The 17165-nt window shown below is 31.8% G+C and overlaps 1 protein-coding gene across 1 annotated transcript; it reads right to left on the reverse strand.

Moving 5' to 3' along the window:
• Positions 1–948: 948 nt before the first annotated feature.
• LOC136273641 (uncharacterized) lies at positions 949–5062 on the reverse strand. Its single transcript, XM_066078587.1, has 4 exons — positions 4985–5062; positions 2278–2511; positions 1771–2019; positions 949–1252 (listed from the first exon to the last, which is right to left on the reverse strand). Exons 1-4 carry the CDS (start codon positions 5052–5054, stop codon positions 1140–1142), a joined length of 666 nt encoding a protein of 221 aa, XP_065934659.1. The 5' UTR covers positions 5055–5062; the 3' UTR covers positions 949–1139.
• Between the last annotated feature and the right edge of the window lie 12103 nt (positions 5063–17165).

The following is a 17165-nucleotide window of genomic DNA, read 5'->3' on the forward strand; positions in this document are numbered from 1 at the left end:
GTCACCCCTTTAACATAATGACCTTCTAAATAGAATCAAAAAATCTTTAAACAATTCATCGTTAGTGTTCATTACTAAACTAAGAATTTCTCTATCGAACACGTGCTTTGAGAACTTAGCTTTTTATATTCATGTAGTAAATAATAAAGTAAAAACAAATTACATTTGAAAATAGAAAATAAATACTCTGAGATTGTTGACAAACACACAGAAAACTAAAAAGTTGGGAAACGTTTCCCAATCTTGAAGACCAACATGTTCCTCTGAACACACTGCTGGACTGCACGGACTGGGGGTGCGCTTTTTAAAATAAGCAGTGTACACGTCACTACAGTGACAGCTTTAAAGGGTAAAAAGAAAAGCGGGGAATTTAAAACATTTATATATAACCATATCAAGTACGTTACAGTACATGAATATGCTACAAACATAGACTAACTAAAATCAATATGTACGGATTAGTACAAATCAATACATAAAAGATGTTAGATTACACATGTAAAACATACTCTGAAAACAAAAAAGATCATGATTTACCGTGTCTCCCGTATTTTCTTGTCTATATCTAGTTCTGAAATCTTGCTCCGAGATCTAAAATGTACGTTTATATTTTCAATATCGACATGAATTCTAAACATGAAAGTAATATAGAAGTAAACCAATAAATTAGTTGTTAACTATCTGATATATGTGTTGTAAAATGTGAACATCATTTTAAAAATACATTATATGGAATACTGTGGTTTCATCAATATTCGTTGCATACCAAATTTCGTGGATTTCGTTTTTAAGTTTATCCATGAAATTAAATGTTCATTGATGTGCAATTTCTACTATCAATTTGTATTGAAAGGATCATTTTCCACGAATTTACATATCCTTGAACATGTGATTTTCACTTTATCCACGAAAATTGATACCCTTGAATATTGATGAAACCACAATATACTGTGAAATCATAAAATATTTGTAGGGGTCAGTTTGTGTGAATCATTTTTTTTTATTCAATGGAGACGTTATTTGCTTTTAGAAAAATGAATAAATATTGTGAATAAAAAAAACCCCCAACTGTTGGAGATGTAATTTCGTCAATAAAGTTAAGTCACCATTAATTGAAATAATATCACAGTATATCCTTCTCACCTCGTGTAGAGAATAAGAACAACTAAAGCAACAATTAGAATTAGAGCAGCTGCGACACTTTCACCATTGAAACTCATTTGCTCTAGCGGGAGAGAATAAGCGGCATTGTCTGAAGTTTAAAGTAAAATATAATTAAAATAGCATTACTGTAAATATAAAAAAGCGCTTAGATTATAGTATTTTTTATTAATCTTTTAATAACGACAATCCGTTTAGTTTGAACTTATGGTCACATGACACCTTCTTAGTAAAAAATACCAAATTCGAACAGATCGTGTTCCCGACTAAAAAACAGCCATGGATTGGACAGATCCTACCCACGTTGTTCATCACAACCAAATACATGTACATGTACTAAGCTTTTCTACGAGATATCCGATACGAAATATAATACCATTAAATAAAATAATTCTTAACAGCTTCTATCAACATTACTTCCCTTCTCCCTTTAAATAAATATGTGTCTTATATAAAAGGTACACACAATATTTAGTAAAACATGGCTAAGACAGAATTTCAAAGCAAAGATTGATGTTGATTGTTAGCACAGACGGATAATGTCAGTCAGCAAAAAAAATCCCTATACATTGCATACAAATATAGGTAAAACGCAAAGTCATTACTTACTATATACTTCTACTTCACACAAATTGGTTTCAACATAATCTGAGTACTCTTCAGGATACGATACTTCCGGTAGTCGCTCGTTGTAGTATATGACGTATTGTCCATAAACAGGACAGTTGGTAGTGAAAACAGCAGGTATGGTATTAAGTGTAAAGTTGCTGTCCTTAAAACACAACACTCCTCCAGATCTGTCAGTTGTATTAGAAACATACACGGAGAATCCCAAAAGACGTGGAGCGTAGAAAGAGCCTATGAAGAATTCGATGAGATATACTCATTCAGTTTGTTATGAAAGTGATTGAATTTCATAGTGTATTCTTGCTTTATACAATTTTGTACATTGTTCACGTATCTGAGACTCAGTGAAGTGACTTTTTGGCAAAAATGTTGTGTTCTCATTAGAAGTCATGCATAACCTCAAAAATAATATGTTTCGAAAGCTTACCAACGAGTACAGTTTGCTACTTGTATATGTTATCAGAGGGCAACAATTAAATATAACCATACCCCATTCATATTTGCTTTTTAAGAAGTAGATCCTTATGTGATGAATGTTGTACATTTTGGTAAGATTCACCCACCAGGTGGCGGTTTGTTTGCTAGCAACTGATGAAGAACATTGACCTCCATTAAAGCTCAGGTTTGATTTTTGTCCATCTACAGCATTGCTGGCGTCGTACCTGTTGTCACCTGGTTTATATTGGTACTGCATATATGCTGGTTTGTCGAGGGCAACGTTTACTGCGAAGATATGCATTAAATACTCTAAATACAAAAGACGCCAAAGTCCTGCATAAAAGAAGAACATACAAAGATATACAATTAGATAATATAAATGAATTTGTTTAAGAATTGTTCTTTGGTCATTGTATCATTTCCAATGAGCAAGATTATCCATGAAATTTTAACATCTTATTCATACATTTCCGTAGATTTCTTAAAAGTTATAGAAAGTTAAATTCTGCAGCTGTTTAGTAACTGTGGACATATATGTAGGTATAAACGTATTTACAAAATAAATTATATTTCTAGTTAGATAGTTAAACGTTAAAAATACTCGCACACTTATTTTAATTGTTTCTACGTTAACAATGTCAATTAATATATTGAATAATCATAACATATGTATAAATATTCGCAAAACTTAATAAAATATCGAAAGTTTGCATTGGCTGTTAGCTTCAAGCTGTCTATATTTTGTTATGAAGTGCATAGAAATATCAAAATTTCCTAGGAAGTGGAAAAATTCTCTGTTCACTAAAATTGATTTCATTACTCCTCAGGATTTTTTAAACACTATTTATTCTATTCACCAAAATTGCTTTTCATGATTCTTCAGGTTTATATTTTTAAATTGTTATAAAACATATCAGAATACATCAGTGCATGCACATGTTTGTCTATTGCAGAACACTCGGAAGACCATATTTTTTTTAATTTTGTGATATTTGTAGTTTTAAACTGCATTTGTTGTTTTAAACTGCATTTAAAATGTCGACTGTAACGAACTTTTATTTTTCGTTTGTAAACATTCTCAAATGCTGAAATGAAAAAAAGAAGGCAGAGGATGTCCGCAAGGGATATAATTCGGATCTGAATCAGCCCTAGTGCTGATAACATGTATCAGCCCCGGAGGCCGATATATGTTTTGTGATGTCACTTGTATCACATATGAAAAAAACCTGTATTGAATACTAGGTATGTAATAGAGAGAGAGAGAGAGAGAGAGAGAGAGAGAGAGAGAGAGAGAGAGAGGACATGTTCTGGTGTTGGAGTAGCAAAATCTACAATGAGTTACAAACTAACTTATCGAACTACATTAGGGAATTGTCAAATGTGAAAATAAGTTGTATTTAAATGCATTTGAGTATTTTTTAACTCTCTATTACCTCCCTTTTTACGACCACAATCATCTGAAGAAGTTTTTGAGATCAACCCAACTGCCAATATGCAAAATCATATTGCCTGACAGATAAATCATGTTACATTGTACAATTTGTTCGATCGAAAAAATGTCTTTGGTATATTTTTAAGCGGCTTAAAATTGATCTCTTTTGAATTTGTAGATCAAATCAGTTTTGAATAGAAGTACTTATGCAAACGTGTATCTGAATGAACCAATTTGTGGCTCTCCAATCAGTTATATTTGTTGGATTACAATTAGATGTTTATATTAATAAAAAAAATTCATCATATCGTCTAAAGTCGTTTGTTTTTATAATCTTTAATTTTAATTCTTGGTTTAGCACCGCACGGAACAATGACTTAATATGAAACAGATTTCATTTGATTTGCCTAAAATGATATAAATTTCAATTGGGTGTAAAAGTCACAGGAAAAAGAAAATGCTAAGACACCAGCTAATGGATATTTATATAAAATACCTCTAAATTTATTTGAAATCAAATACATCTAGTGCGTATTTCATATGTTTTTAAATGTTTACAGTTGTAAGATACGTTATACGTGAAAGTATTATTATTTGATTTGAAAAGGGCCCACAGTTTAAAATTTCAAAGAAATCAACAAGTGCTCGACTGTCGCTCGACTAAAGGCTCCGATTAATGGACTAAGCCAATCGAGTAAAATTGACATCCCTATTAAATACCAACCATTGTAACACTTCATTTTTCACATTTGGTCGGCCCGATCACTGAAGAGATAACTATAACTGTTCCGAAAAACAGTTATACTTATATTGGTTTTAATCATAGTCATAAATTCCTTTATTTTATAAGTGTCATTTAAAATTATATGTATATTTAAAGACCGATAGAATGTTATGTCATCAATAGACACATAGGCCAAAGTCAACTCTGTTAATCAATTTATAAAAATGTCTAAGTATGGTATATTTTTTAATAAACAATTTAAATCTTTTTACGAAAACATAATCATATCATTTAAACCCGTATGTCATATTTCCTTCCAACAGAGTTTTTGACAAAATGTGCTTCCGTATTGCGTGACAATGTAAATTTCACAATCTGTTCAAAACAACAAACTTAACCGTTTTAGAAACTGTTGTTTGTATCCCCAAAGACATATTTACAAGTTGTACTTAAAAATGTATTAACACTATAGAAATCAACAACAGAAAAACAACCCCTTAACTCTGATTTTTAAAATTCAAAATATTTTATTACCATACCTTGGATCTATTTCTTAGTCAAGGTATTACATATCAGGAAAGCAAATAAAATCTTTTACATACCATAGGCGTGATGAACTTTCAAAAGACAAAGAAAGAAAACTACTCCGTTCATATTTGTGAATGGCGACATTCTATTCAATATAGTTCTCAAAAACAGGAAACAATCGATAATCATTTTTATAAAGGTTTTAAATTAAAATTGTCGTGATATATTTCCGTACATTCACAGGGAAGTCTGTAAAACGAACACATCTAATGTGACACTAAAATTGATTTCGAATAAAATAATTGGGGATAAATTATCGTAATATTAATATCACTCACAGTTTTGGACGTTGATTAATTTGTCGAATAATCAATTAAACTGTTATGATATAACTCTTATTGACAAACACTTAATATATCATCATTAATTAGTTTAACGTGCCTCATAAAAGTCTCTGGTTTATAAATATAGCATAAAGATTTATATTTTGAACCACTTATGTTCATGTAGTAGAATATTCACAGTAAAGCTTCGGATTTTTCGTCCATTTTCTGTTTGTTTTGGGTGTTGTTTTTTTTTGGGGGGGGGGGGGCTGTTGATTAATTTGATTAATCTATCTCTTCATTTTATACATTCATATATTGACATCCAATTTGCTATTTTTCAACAAAAAAATCTCTTAACATTTGCGATATTTTTTTTAAAATTGTTACATCATTCTATCTACTCGGCCCTATCCATTTTATCCTATCAGGTCTAATGTGCAGAATGGACATTTAGGAAAAGAAAAAAAGTATATCTTGACCTCGTTTAAACTCAACTTTGTTCTAAAACATTTATTTGCAATAAATACCATGATGAATATAGAATAAGTTTAGTATCAATCTTTATTATTCTTTATTCGCATTACAGATGTTTGACCCATCTCTAAATTTATCGCGGGAAATATAGCGTGAGAGCACTGTGACGTCATCCATGACCTTTTTGTCTTTGTTTACGTATCTCGACTCAATACAAAGGTATGAAACTATGTATAAAATCTCTTGGACTCGCCAAAGCCTGTGCGGTACTCAAAACGTGTCTTTAAACCTCAAGGCACGGTAAATAACGATTTAAATTTTTGGCATAGCACCACGGGTGAAAACATTAGAGAGCATCATGGGACGTAGACAAAACATTTTGTTTGATGAACTGTAGGTTTAGCTCGTTCTTTTTCCCCCGCACATTGGTTCTTAGAGCTCACTTTGCGAAGCGCCGGCGGGCTGCGCTTGCTATTATATACACTTGCAAAAATACTTTTATCACTGCAATTTTTTTAGGACTGTAATGTTATGTATACTCAATGTACATAAAAAATAACTTAAATTTCATTTGGTACTCGGGAGTGTAGTATCCAAGTGTTCAGATTTAATATTAAGGATGCATGGAACGCTTCATTATTGATACATTAATCTGTTTCACATGAACAAAAGAATTTAATTTACTGTCATGAATTAGAATAACGTTAGGACTTTCACATTTTCATTGTCTTAAAAAAATAAAGTGCATACTCCTTGAAAATGATTAATACTATAATAATAGCCATACTTTAACAGATATTTATTTCCATCCACTTTTAAAACACACAGTGTTCATACTAATTAAATGTGAACTCTTAAACAAGTCACCCATGGGACAAAATTGGCATCTTGTGGGAAAACGATTTATTTGGCAATATCCCGTTTAAAATTTTAAATTTAACCGGAATAACAATCCTCACATTTATCATTTTATTACTTCCGTCATTCATTATCCTTGTTGATGTTTTTATCTTTTAGAGTAGCTTTTAAAGAATGACAACTACTTTTTCCAGGTAAGATGTTTTAACCAATGTGGTCACTGAATTGATCTCTAATTATTAAATATTAATCTTTTTATTAGATTAAATTAACTTTTCAAACATGTATTTTAAAAGTAGTTTTTTTTAAATGTTAAAGTAGTTTTTAAAATAAATAAATCAAATTTGCTGACAAAAATACTCCAGGTAACTTTAATTAATGCACACAATTCAATTAGGTAGATTGTTTAATTGAATAATTATCTTGCTTTCATATTTTTTTGATAAATTCCACCTAAACTTTTACCTGATTATCCAGTAAACAAAGAACTGATCTTTATATATGGAATAATGGTGTCCTTAAAAGGACTCAAAGACAAAAATGTTTCTATTCATTCATTCATTCAGTGAAACATTTCTAAATAGGTAACATGTTCACAGAAACTGTTTTTAGAAAAAAATGTAAAAGTTGATGTAAAATTGTTGATACGTGAATATACTAATAGGAACACTTATTCTGTTAATTCAGTACAAGAAGAAGGAATGCAAGCATGACATGCCTCCTTTAAGGAGATGTACATGGACATATTTCTTCAATGACGATAACGAATTACATTTGTTTCCTTATTCCATTTCGTAATTTAACTTGAACTTCAAATTCGATGTTAGTCAAAAATAACCCCACAAAAATAAGGTCTTGTTAACCTGTGTCGTTAAAACACGCATGCACGCCGTGACCCAGACACAAATACGCGCAAATTATTACGCGATAATTTATGGCAGTGATACGTTGTTCATCAATACAATAATATCTAAAACTAGACACTTGTTGCAAAAGCAACAAAAAGGTCTTCCGTTTTGATATACATGTATCAATTTAACTGTAAGACATTGCTTCTCTCACATAGAAAAAGAAGTGGATATGATAATTATTGTGAATGATATATCCAGACGTTACTTACATGTAAAACAACGAGAATGAAAAAGAAATCAATTTTTGAAGTACTTTCTGTGACGACCGGAAGCAACGCCGATCTAAACAAAAATGTTAACCATTTGTACAATCATAAGTTAATCCTTCCTCAGAGTTTGGTTGTTCACGTCTCTGCCAAATCTAAGATCTCTTTGAAACAATAGTTTTTGTCTCGGGACCGGAAACAGACAAACGGAAGTGATTAATAAAAACAAAAGCTGGTATTTTTCGTGCATTTGCTTAGCGTACATCACTGTTTATCAGGCTAGATAAAACACGCAATAAAATCAGTTAAACTTGTTAAAAACATGATTTGTTTGAACCTTTCCGGTAAGAACCGGTTCTTAAAGTTGACAGAATAAAACCCATTAAACACATCCCCAATCAAATTTCTATTAATCAAGAGAGCTTCGTGTCTGAATCACTTACAGTGACAAAAATCTCGCGGACATCAAATTTGTAAAGATGAAAGTTACACAGATATATTTGAGATTTCTCACCGGAAGTAAAATTTATTTGCTAATTTAACATTATATAGATGACATATGTAAGATTATATACTGATATTTTCTTTTTATGTAAAATGAATAATATTTGGAAAAAAACCCAAATTTTTGAAGTGCTTCCGGTGACGACCGGAAGTTACGCCGAACAATACATTATAGTGTAAACACATGTACATACATACTTCTATCATCCCACAAAGTTTGATTATTCAAGTCATCGCCGTTTTTAAGATCTGTAGGAATCAAGGTTTTTTGTTTCGGGACAGGAAACGGACAAACGGAAGTGTTTGATGAAAATGAAAGTTAGTATTTCTTAACCATTACACAACAGGACTTTATTGGCTATCCATTTGTCTTACATTGTCAAACAAAAACAGTTAAACTCTTAACCAACTTGAATTGTTTGAACTCTTCGGGTGTGGACCGGAAGTGACGGTTGACAAAATGAGAGCGGTTAAACACATCTTCTATCAAATGTCTACCAGCCATGTAAGCTTTGTGTCTTGGTCACTTACAGTTTATGAGATCTCGCTGTAATAATAGTTGTTTTAAAAAGAGTACCTGAGATATTTGAGATATCTCACCGGAAGTAATTTTTTTTTATTAATCATCGGATAGATGACATATGAAAGCGCTTATACTTATATTTCAATTTTGTGTTAAAGAAATAAAATGTGTAAAAACATAATTTTTGAAGTGCTTCCGGTGACGACCGGAAGTTACGACGAACAAAACAAAATAGTTTAGACACATCTACAACAATAGGTCTATCATCCCTCAAAGTTTGGATGTTCAAGTCTTTATCGTTTCTGAGATCTCATTGTCCATAGCTTTTTGTCGCGGGACAGGAAACGGACGACAGGAAGTGAATTTTGAAAAAATGAAAAAAACGCCTAGAGATATTATCATTTTCTATCAGTCCTGAAAATTTCAAGAGAATCTATCTAGCCATCTCTGAGAAATCTTGTGGACAAAAAACGGACAAAAAAAAATAATAATAAGAAACACTAGACTCTTGTTGCAAAAGCAACAAAAAGGTCTTCCGTTTTGATATACATGTATCTAAGATCTCTTTGAAACAATATTTTTTGTCTCGGGACCGGAAACGGATAAACGGAAGTGATTAATAAAAACAAAAGCTGGTATTTCTCATACATTTGCTCAGCGTACAACACTGTTTGTCAGGCTAGATGAAACACCCAGGAAAGTCAGTTAAAATTGTTAAAAACATGATTTGTTTGAACCCTTCCGGTAAGAATCAGAAGTGACAGTTGACAAAATTAAACCCCTTAAACACATCCCCAATCAAATTTCTATCAATCATGAAAGTTTCGTGTATTAATTGCTTACAGTGACAAAAATTTCGCGGATATCAAATTTGTAAAAAGGAAAGCTACATAGAGACATTTGAGATATCTCACCGGAAGTAAAATTTATTTGCTAATTTAACATTATATAGATGACATATGTAAGATTGTAAACTGATATTTTCATTTTATGTAAAATGAATAAAATATGAAAAAAAAACAAATTTTTAAAGTGCTTCCGGTGACGACCGGAAATTACGCCGATCAAAACAAAATAGTGTATACACATGTACATACATAGGTCTATCATCCCACAAAGTTTGATTGTTCAAGTCGTCACCGTTTTTGAAATCTCTAGGAAACAAGGTTTTTTGTCTCACGACAGGAAACGGACAAACGGAAGTGTTTAATGAAAATGACAGTTAGTATTTCTTAACCATTACACAACAGGACTTTATTGGCTATCAACATATCTTATATTGTCAAACAAAAACAGTTAAACTCTTAACCAACTTGAATTGTTTGAACTCTTCCGGTGTTAACCGGAAGTGACGGTTGACAAAATGAGAGCGGTTAAACACATCTTCTATCAAATGTCTATCAGCCATGTAAGTTTTGTGTCTTGGTCACTTACAGTTTCTGAGATCTCGCCGAAATAATATTTGTTTTAAAAATAGTATCTGAGATATTTGAGATATCTCACCGGAAGTAATTGTTTTTTGTGTATTAATCATCGGATAGATGACATATGAAAGCGCTTATTCTTATATTTCAATTTTGTGTTAAAGAAATAAAATGCGTAAAAACTAATTTTTGAAGTGCTTCCGGTGACGACCGGAAGTTATGACGAACAAAACAAAATAGTTTAAACACGTCTACAACTATAGGTCTATCATCCCTCAAAGTTTAGAGGTTCAAGTCTTTATTGTTTCTGAGATCTCATTGTCCATAGCTTTTTGTCGCGGGACAGGAAACGGACGACAGGAAGTGAATTTTGAAAAAATAAAAAAAAGACACCTGGAGATATTATCAGTCTTTATCAGTTCTAAAAATTTCAAGAAAATCCATTCAGCCATCTCTGAGAAATCTGGTTAAACTTTTAAAAAACTTGATTTGTTTGAACTCTTCCTGTGTGGACCGGAAGTGACGGTCGACAAAATAAAAACGGTTAAACACATCTTCTATCAAATGTCTATCATCCCAGTAAGTTTCGTGTCTTGATCACTTTCAGTATTTGAGATCTCGGGGTTCAAACATTTGTTTTAAAAAAGGCTACATGAGATATTTGAGATATCTCACCGGAAGTAGAATTTTTATGTTTAGTTAACATCGGAAAGATGCAATATGTAAGCATTTATACTTATATTTCAATTCTCCGAGAAATATATTAAATGCGTAAAAGCATAATTTTTTAAGAGCTTCCGGTGACGACCGGAAGTTACGACGAACAAAACAAAATAGTTTAAACACATCTACAACTATAGGTCTATCATCCCTCAAAGTTTGAATGTTCAAGTCTTTATCGTTTCTGAGATCTCATTGTCCATAGCTTTTTGTCGCGGGACAGGAAACGGACGACAGGAAGTGAATTTTGAAAAAATGAAAAAAACGCCTACAGATATTATCATTTCCTATCAGTCCTGAAAATTTCAAGAAAATCCATCCCGCCATCTCTGAGAAATCTTGTGGACAAAAAAAGGAAAAAAAAAAAGAATAATAATAATAATAATAACTAGACACGATCTCGTTGCGAGCAACGAGGAGGTCTTCCGTCTGATTTTAGAATTTGAGATATATGTTCGATCTTGATTTTGCTATTTAACAGCTAAACATGATTTAGAATAGAAAAACGGGGTCTACATTCTAAGGGTCAAATACTATTTTGTTTCAGGGATAAGAGCTTTGTTCAACAAGTGTTTAGAAATTCGTCACCGTTCTTGAGATATCTGAGAAAAAAAAGTTTTAGGGGCCAGTCCCTTACCTCCTTATTGGAGCCGCTGAACCAAATTTTGAAGGTTGCATTTTGTAAAGTACATCATTTTGAGCATCTTTTCTTCTACACTGCATTTCAAAATATTTTCCTTTTTTAGATATAGGTGGTCATAGTTTATAGACTCTTGACCCTTAAAAAATCCTTATTCCATAACACCTGAATAAATCATAACATTACTTGGATACATAACTGTAAGATAAACATATTTGCTGCTATAGCCTTTCATTAAACTTCCCTCAGTAAAGAGCTACATATGAAAATTTTAAGAGCCCTTTAGTTCCCTAATTTTAGGGGCCAGCCCCGTTTTTTTATATCAAATTAAAGGCCATTTTAATCTCAACACATTTTGTTCAACAACTGTTTAGAAATTCGTTACCGTTTTTGAGAAATATGGGAAAGAATGTTAAAGGGGCTGATTCTTTAACTCCTTATAGGGGCCGTTAAACGAAATTTTGAAAATTGCATATTATTTAGTACATCAATCTGAGTATCTTTTCTTCTTTACTGCATTTCAAAATATTTTTCCTTTCTGAGATATTGATGATCAAAATTCTATAATTTTGACCCCTAAAAACCCCTTATTATGTAACACATGATAAAACCAGTATATTGCTTGGATACATAACTGTACGATAAACATATTTGCTTCTATAACCGTTCACAAAATATCCCTCAGTAAAGGGCTACAGATAAAAGACTTTAGAGCCCTTTGGTCCCCTAATTTTAGGGGCCAGCCCCTTTTCTTGTTATCAAATAAAAGGTCATTTAAATCCAAACCCATTTTGTTCAACAACTGTTAATAAATTCGTTACTGTTCTTGAGATATATGGGAACGAACATTTTAGGGGCCGATCCATAAACTCCTTATAGGGGCCGTTTAACGAAATTTTGAAAATAGCATATTATTTAGTACATCATTCTAAGCATCTTTTCTTCTATACTGCATTTCAAAATATTTTTCCTTTCTGAGATATATGTGATCAAAATTTTGGACTTTTGGCCCCTAAAAACCCCTAATTACGTAACACATAATAAAATCATTACATTCCTTGGATACATAACTGTAAAATAAACATATTTGCTTCTATAACTTTTCACAAAATATCCCCCAGTAAAGGGCTACAGATGAAAGACTTCAGAGCCCTTTGGTCCCCTAATTTTAAGGACCAGCCCCTTTTTCTTGATATCAAATGAAAGGTCTTGTAAATGTAAACTTTTTTTGCATTACATGTGTTAACAAAATATTTTTCAGAAAAGAGATAAACTAAGAAATCCATGAAAATTTACGACGTTTTTTTAGTCTCCATTTTCGGGACCAGGCGAGCTTTAACGCCGTTTGAGCATGACAAATATGAATGCCAAATAGCACATCTGCAATCTCTTGTCTACAATCCCTGAAAGTTTGAACTCAATATCGTTTACCGTTTAGGAGGAGATCCCTGGACAAGCCGACCCTCTGAAAATCGCTAAAACGTCATTATCTCAAGAACGGAAGTGACGTCATCAAAATAAAAAAATGTTTTTAGTACAAATAAATATCTATCGGATCTGAAAGTTTTATGAAAATCGATTGAGCCATCTCCGAGAAATCGCCTGCACAAAAATGCGTAAGAAAAAAAAACAAGAATAATAATAGGGAAAAAGAAACAAAGCAATAACAATAAGGTCTTCCGTTGGAAACGGAAGACCTTAATAATAAGAAACATTACAATCACTATAAGGTCTTCCGTTGGAAACGGAAGACCTTAAATTATTAAAACCAATGTTAATTCATTAATCAGTAGAAGCATTGGGGGGACATTGAATGTACGCATTTTAACCACAGTATAAAGGATGACAAGGAGACTTTCGTGTCCATAATTTTAACGCATTAAATATTTATGTTGTGCATTTATTTTTTCTAGAATGCCGTACTGGATTGAAAGTCAGATGGATCGTGTAATTGTTCTTGTGATGTTGTCATTGACATGTATTTATGGTGTCGGTACATATCCAAGTTTTATACTTCTCCAATGAATTATTTTAAGAATTATTCTCATTAGGTTTACGTTTTCTCCATATTAAAAAAAATATGCGACAAATACATTTTAATTGATTCACTTACTGCGATTACTGGAAAATAAAAAAAGGGAGTATAATAAAGATACTGGATTAAATGTCATTATTATATTATGTCATGTACATGTATATATTTTATCTTTTTATGCGGTTTATATATAAAATAATTTCTAAACGTGTATTTTCCCTTGGGCACATTTAATACAAAACGAACGTAAAAGGTAACTGACGGTTGAATATCATTTTAAGATTTGTAACTATGTCATTGCAATCCAGAATTTTAATTCGATTGTGTTTGATAGATTTAAATTGAAAAGGAAAAGATCAATCACTTCGCAGTCAGAAAATCAATTGTACAATCCTGATTTCGTAATCAGTTATCAGTGGACCAAAACACAACATTTAAGATTATTTCAAGACTTTAATATTGTAATCTTTAAAACATGTGTCTATATTTTTTAACATTTATTTCTACGAGGGTTGTCCCAAAATAGCGTAGACAAGTGGCGTTATTCAGTTAATCGAAGACAAAGGAAGATGAAATTTGTGCCACAAAGGGTACAAGAAATTGGCATTCAAATAATGTTTTAAAATCGAATATTGTTTGAGATTAAATTAGTGAAATGAAAGCATGTTAGATCAGAAATTCGACATGCGGCGCAATGTAAAAAACAAAAAGTTAAAATCAACATAATGAATTGAAAATTGGGCGGAAAAGTACTTTTCAAATGAAAAAAATTCAAATGAAACATACACTGATATTTGATAATAGTTCTATTATTTACTCAGAAAATGTTTTGGCTATAACAAAACTTTTTAATATTTTATAGCGCGTTTTGTGACAGGTTGAAAAGTTAACTAGTAATAAAATGACGTTGTCAGCGTTTAAGGCGGCGCAGTATTAACTGATACAATTTTGTAAAGACCATGAAATAAATCCTAAGCAGCTTTGGAAACAAATGAAATTAACAAAATCGATGAGAAATGCGTTTTATGAATAAGTAGTTAAAAAACATTCAAAATATTTGAACAAGTTTGATGACAATAATTGGAAAAAAGAAACCCCGAACGATATCAATGGACGTCAAAATGTTGAACGACGCATTTCGGTAAGACGGACGTTAGACAACAAGTAATACAGGACAAGTTTGGAGCCGACAGATCGTTTGTACTTAAAAAATATTTTTAAAAAAATCAAAACTAGAAATATATATTGAATGTACATGCTGGGTACATGTTTAAAGATATTATTTTTTCTAAGACATTTTCGGAAATAAAACGTAAATGTTATCGTAAACGATGTGGAGGGTTAAGGAAGAACGTAAAACTGGACATTTTCGACGTCGAACATTGCGCCGCCTGACAAAACTTGTTGTTACTAATTATTCATCTTCTCGAGAAATAAATAAAGTACAGATCTGAACTTTTCAGCATTGTTTGCCAAAGGGTCATTGAAGAAAAGATAGAAGTTTAATGAAATTGCAGTGAACAGATTATAAATTATGTGCCTTGTCTACATTATTTTGGGACAACCCTCGTATAGACAATTAATTCATGTGTTTCTCATCACACAATGTTAACACATGTTTTTTTTTTCTATGCTTATAGAAAATATGGCACTAGGTAGGCCTACATGGCAACAACATCCTTTTTGTCGCGGAGATTGTGGCGTTGGTAGTGAGAACGCCGTGGATGGTTTGTAATCTGACCGTTTACCATTCTCAAATCAGTGTACTTTATCATACAATAGCCGATACACGGCTGAATGGAAAGTGGATCTTGGTAGTGTGGTCAGCATCAGCCACATTAATATTTTCTACCGGACTGACAACCTACCAAGCATGATTTTTTTTTTTTGGGGGGGGGTGTGTTTTTTATTCTTTGTTAGGTTTTTTATCAATCAAAAATGAATAACGATAGTGTAATTTTTACCCAAATAAAATTTTCCGAACGTACAAAGAGATCTGAGAGTGACTTCATATTACAAACTAAAACAATCTCTTACATTCAAGTTCTTTACTTCCCCAAATACATGTATACATACCCTTTTTTAAGTATAGGACCGACTGCACATGCATCGAGAATGGCTGGATATTTTCGTTACGTATCAAATACAACTTCAAAAGAAGATGATCATCTTTGTTTCCATGAGATACAAACCAATATCCCATTAGAGGACCAAATCATAAACTGTTCTATTTATGGACGTTACATCATATATTACAACGAACGTAACTGAAATGTGACATATCCGAGTTTCTTTTCTGCATATGCATACAATGATTTGTGCGAGGTTGAAGTTTTTGATAAGTGGTAAATCATGAGACACGTGGTTACATATCTATTTAATGGCACTTGCATTTTGTTATTCAAGCATACGTTTACGAAATCTATAAACTTCGTTCAAATAGGTCGCTTAACGTTAAAAAAACTAAAAAAATTTACCTTTACTGAAATGGCGAATCCTTTTCTTCATGATAACCATTTAACCAAATGTATAAATGGGTTTTCCTTCAATTTAACAGACGGACATACCTTTAAGACAAGGGGAATTTGATGTTTTAATTACACGTTTTCCTGCTAAACTATATACGTGTATATCAATCAAGCAAATCTTTAAAGATTCAATTGCATTATATATTATGAAACGCAATATTTATAACATAATATATTATCGTCGACAACCACATTATCTTTTCGAGTTTAATCCATTTGAACAAGTACATGTATACTAGATGTCTAATAATTATTTAAGACACCAGTTACACTAGTTACCTGCCTCTATTTATGCAATTCAAATTGTAATTCAAATTTTAATTTAAACATCAAATACAATAGGTTGTAGAAAAAATGGATTTGTCGGAGACACTTGTACGTTGCAGTGTCCTCCCAATTGTCAAGAGAGATGCTGCGACATACACACTGGTCAATGTCTAGGATGTTTACCGGGATATCAGGGACCAAGCTGTAATCAAGGTATGATTTTTATTAGTCACATTAATCCAATAAATATAACCATTCAATATTAAAAAGTTAAGATAAAACTATCAAATTTATGTACGCAAACTATTTATAATCAAAGTGAAAAAATGACACGAAATGGATAATTTTTTTTACCCCAATCTACATGAACTCTGGATATATAAGCAATATCTGAATTCTTTAAATAAAATATCGAAATAACTGATCGTAAGAGCATACTTTTATATTTTTGCTTTTAAAACTGTAAACATATTACTAAAACTGTACATGAGATCATGTTATGTAAAATTTTAAATCGACTTTTTTCATACAGAACAAAAAAAGGGATTAATCATTCTTCATTTCAAATAGTCCTTGTTTTTGTTTTTTTTTTTTACTATTCTTTTCTACAATGTGTCCTTTTCTTTGTTGGCAACAAATGCATTAATTATAGTGTCACTTCCCTCAAAATGCAATATAAAGAAATCGGTATCCATTAATCAAATTAAGTGTAAATGTAAGACTAATAAAACGTCAGCCGAGAGTGTGCTGTCGCCTACATTTATGCATGTCTTAATTACCTAAGTATGCCATTCTTTAGAACAAGCACACGTTTCGTTCCACTGGATAAGAACCGATAG

Source organism: Magallana gigas, chromosome 1, assembly GCF_963853765.1.
Source record: "Magallana gigas chromosome 1, xbMagGiga1.1, whole genome shotgun sequence".
Lineage (NCBI taxonomy): Eukaryota > Metazoa > Mollusca > Bivalvia > Ostreida > Ostreidae > Magallana > Magallana gigas.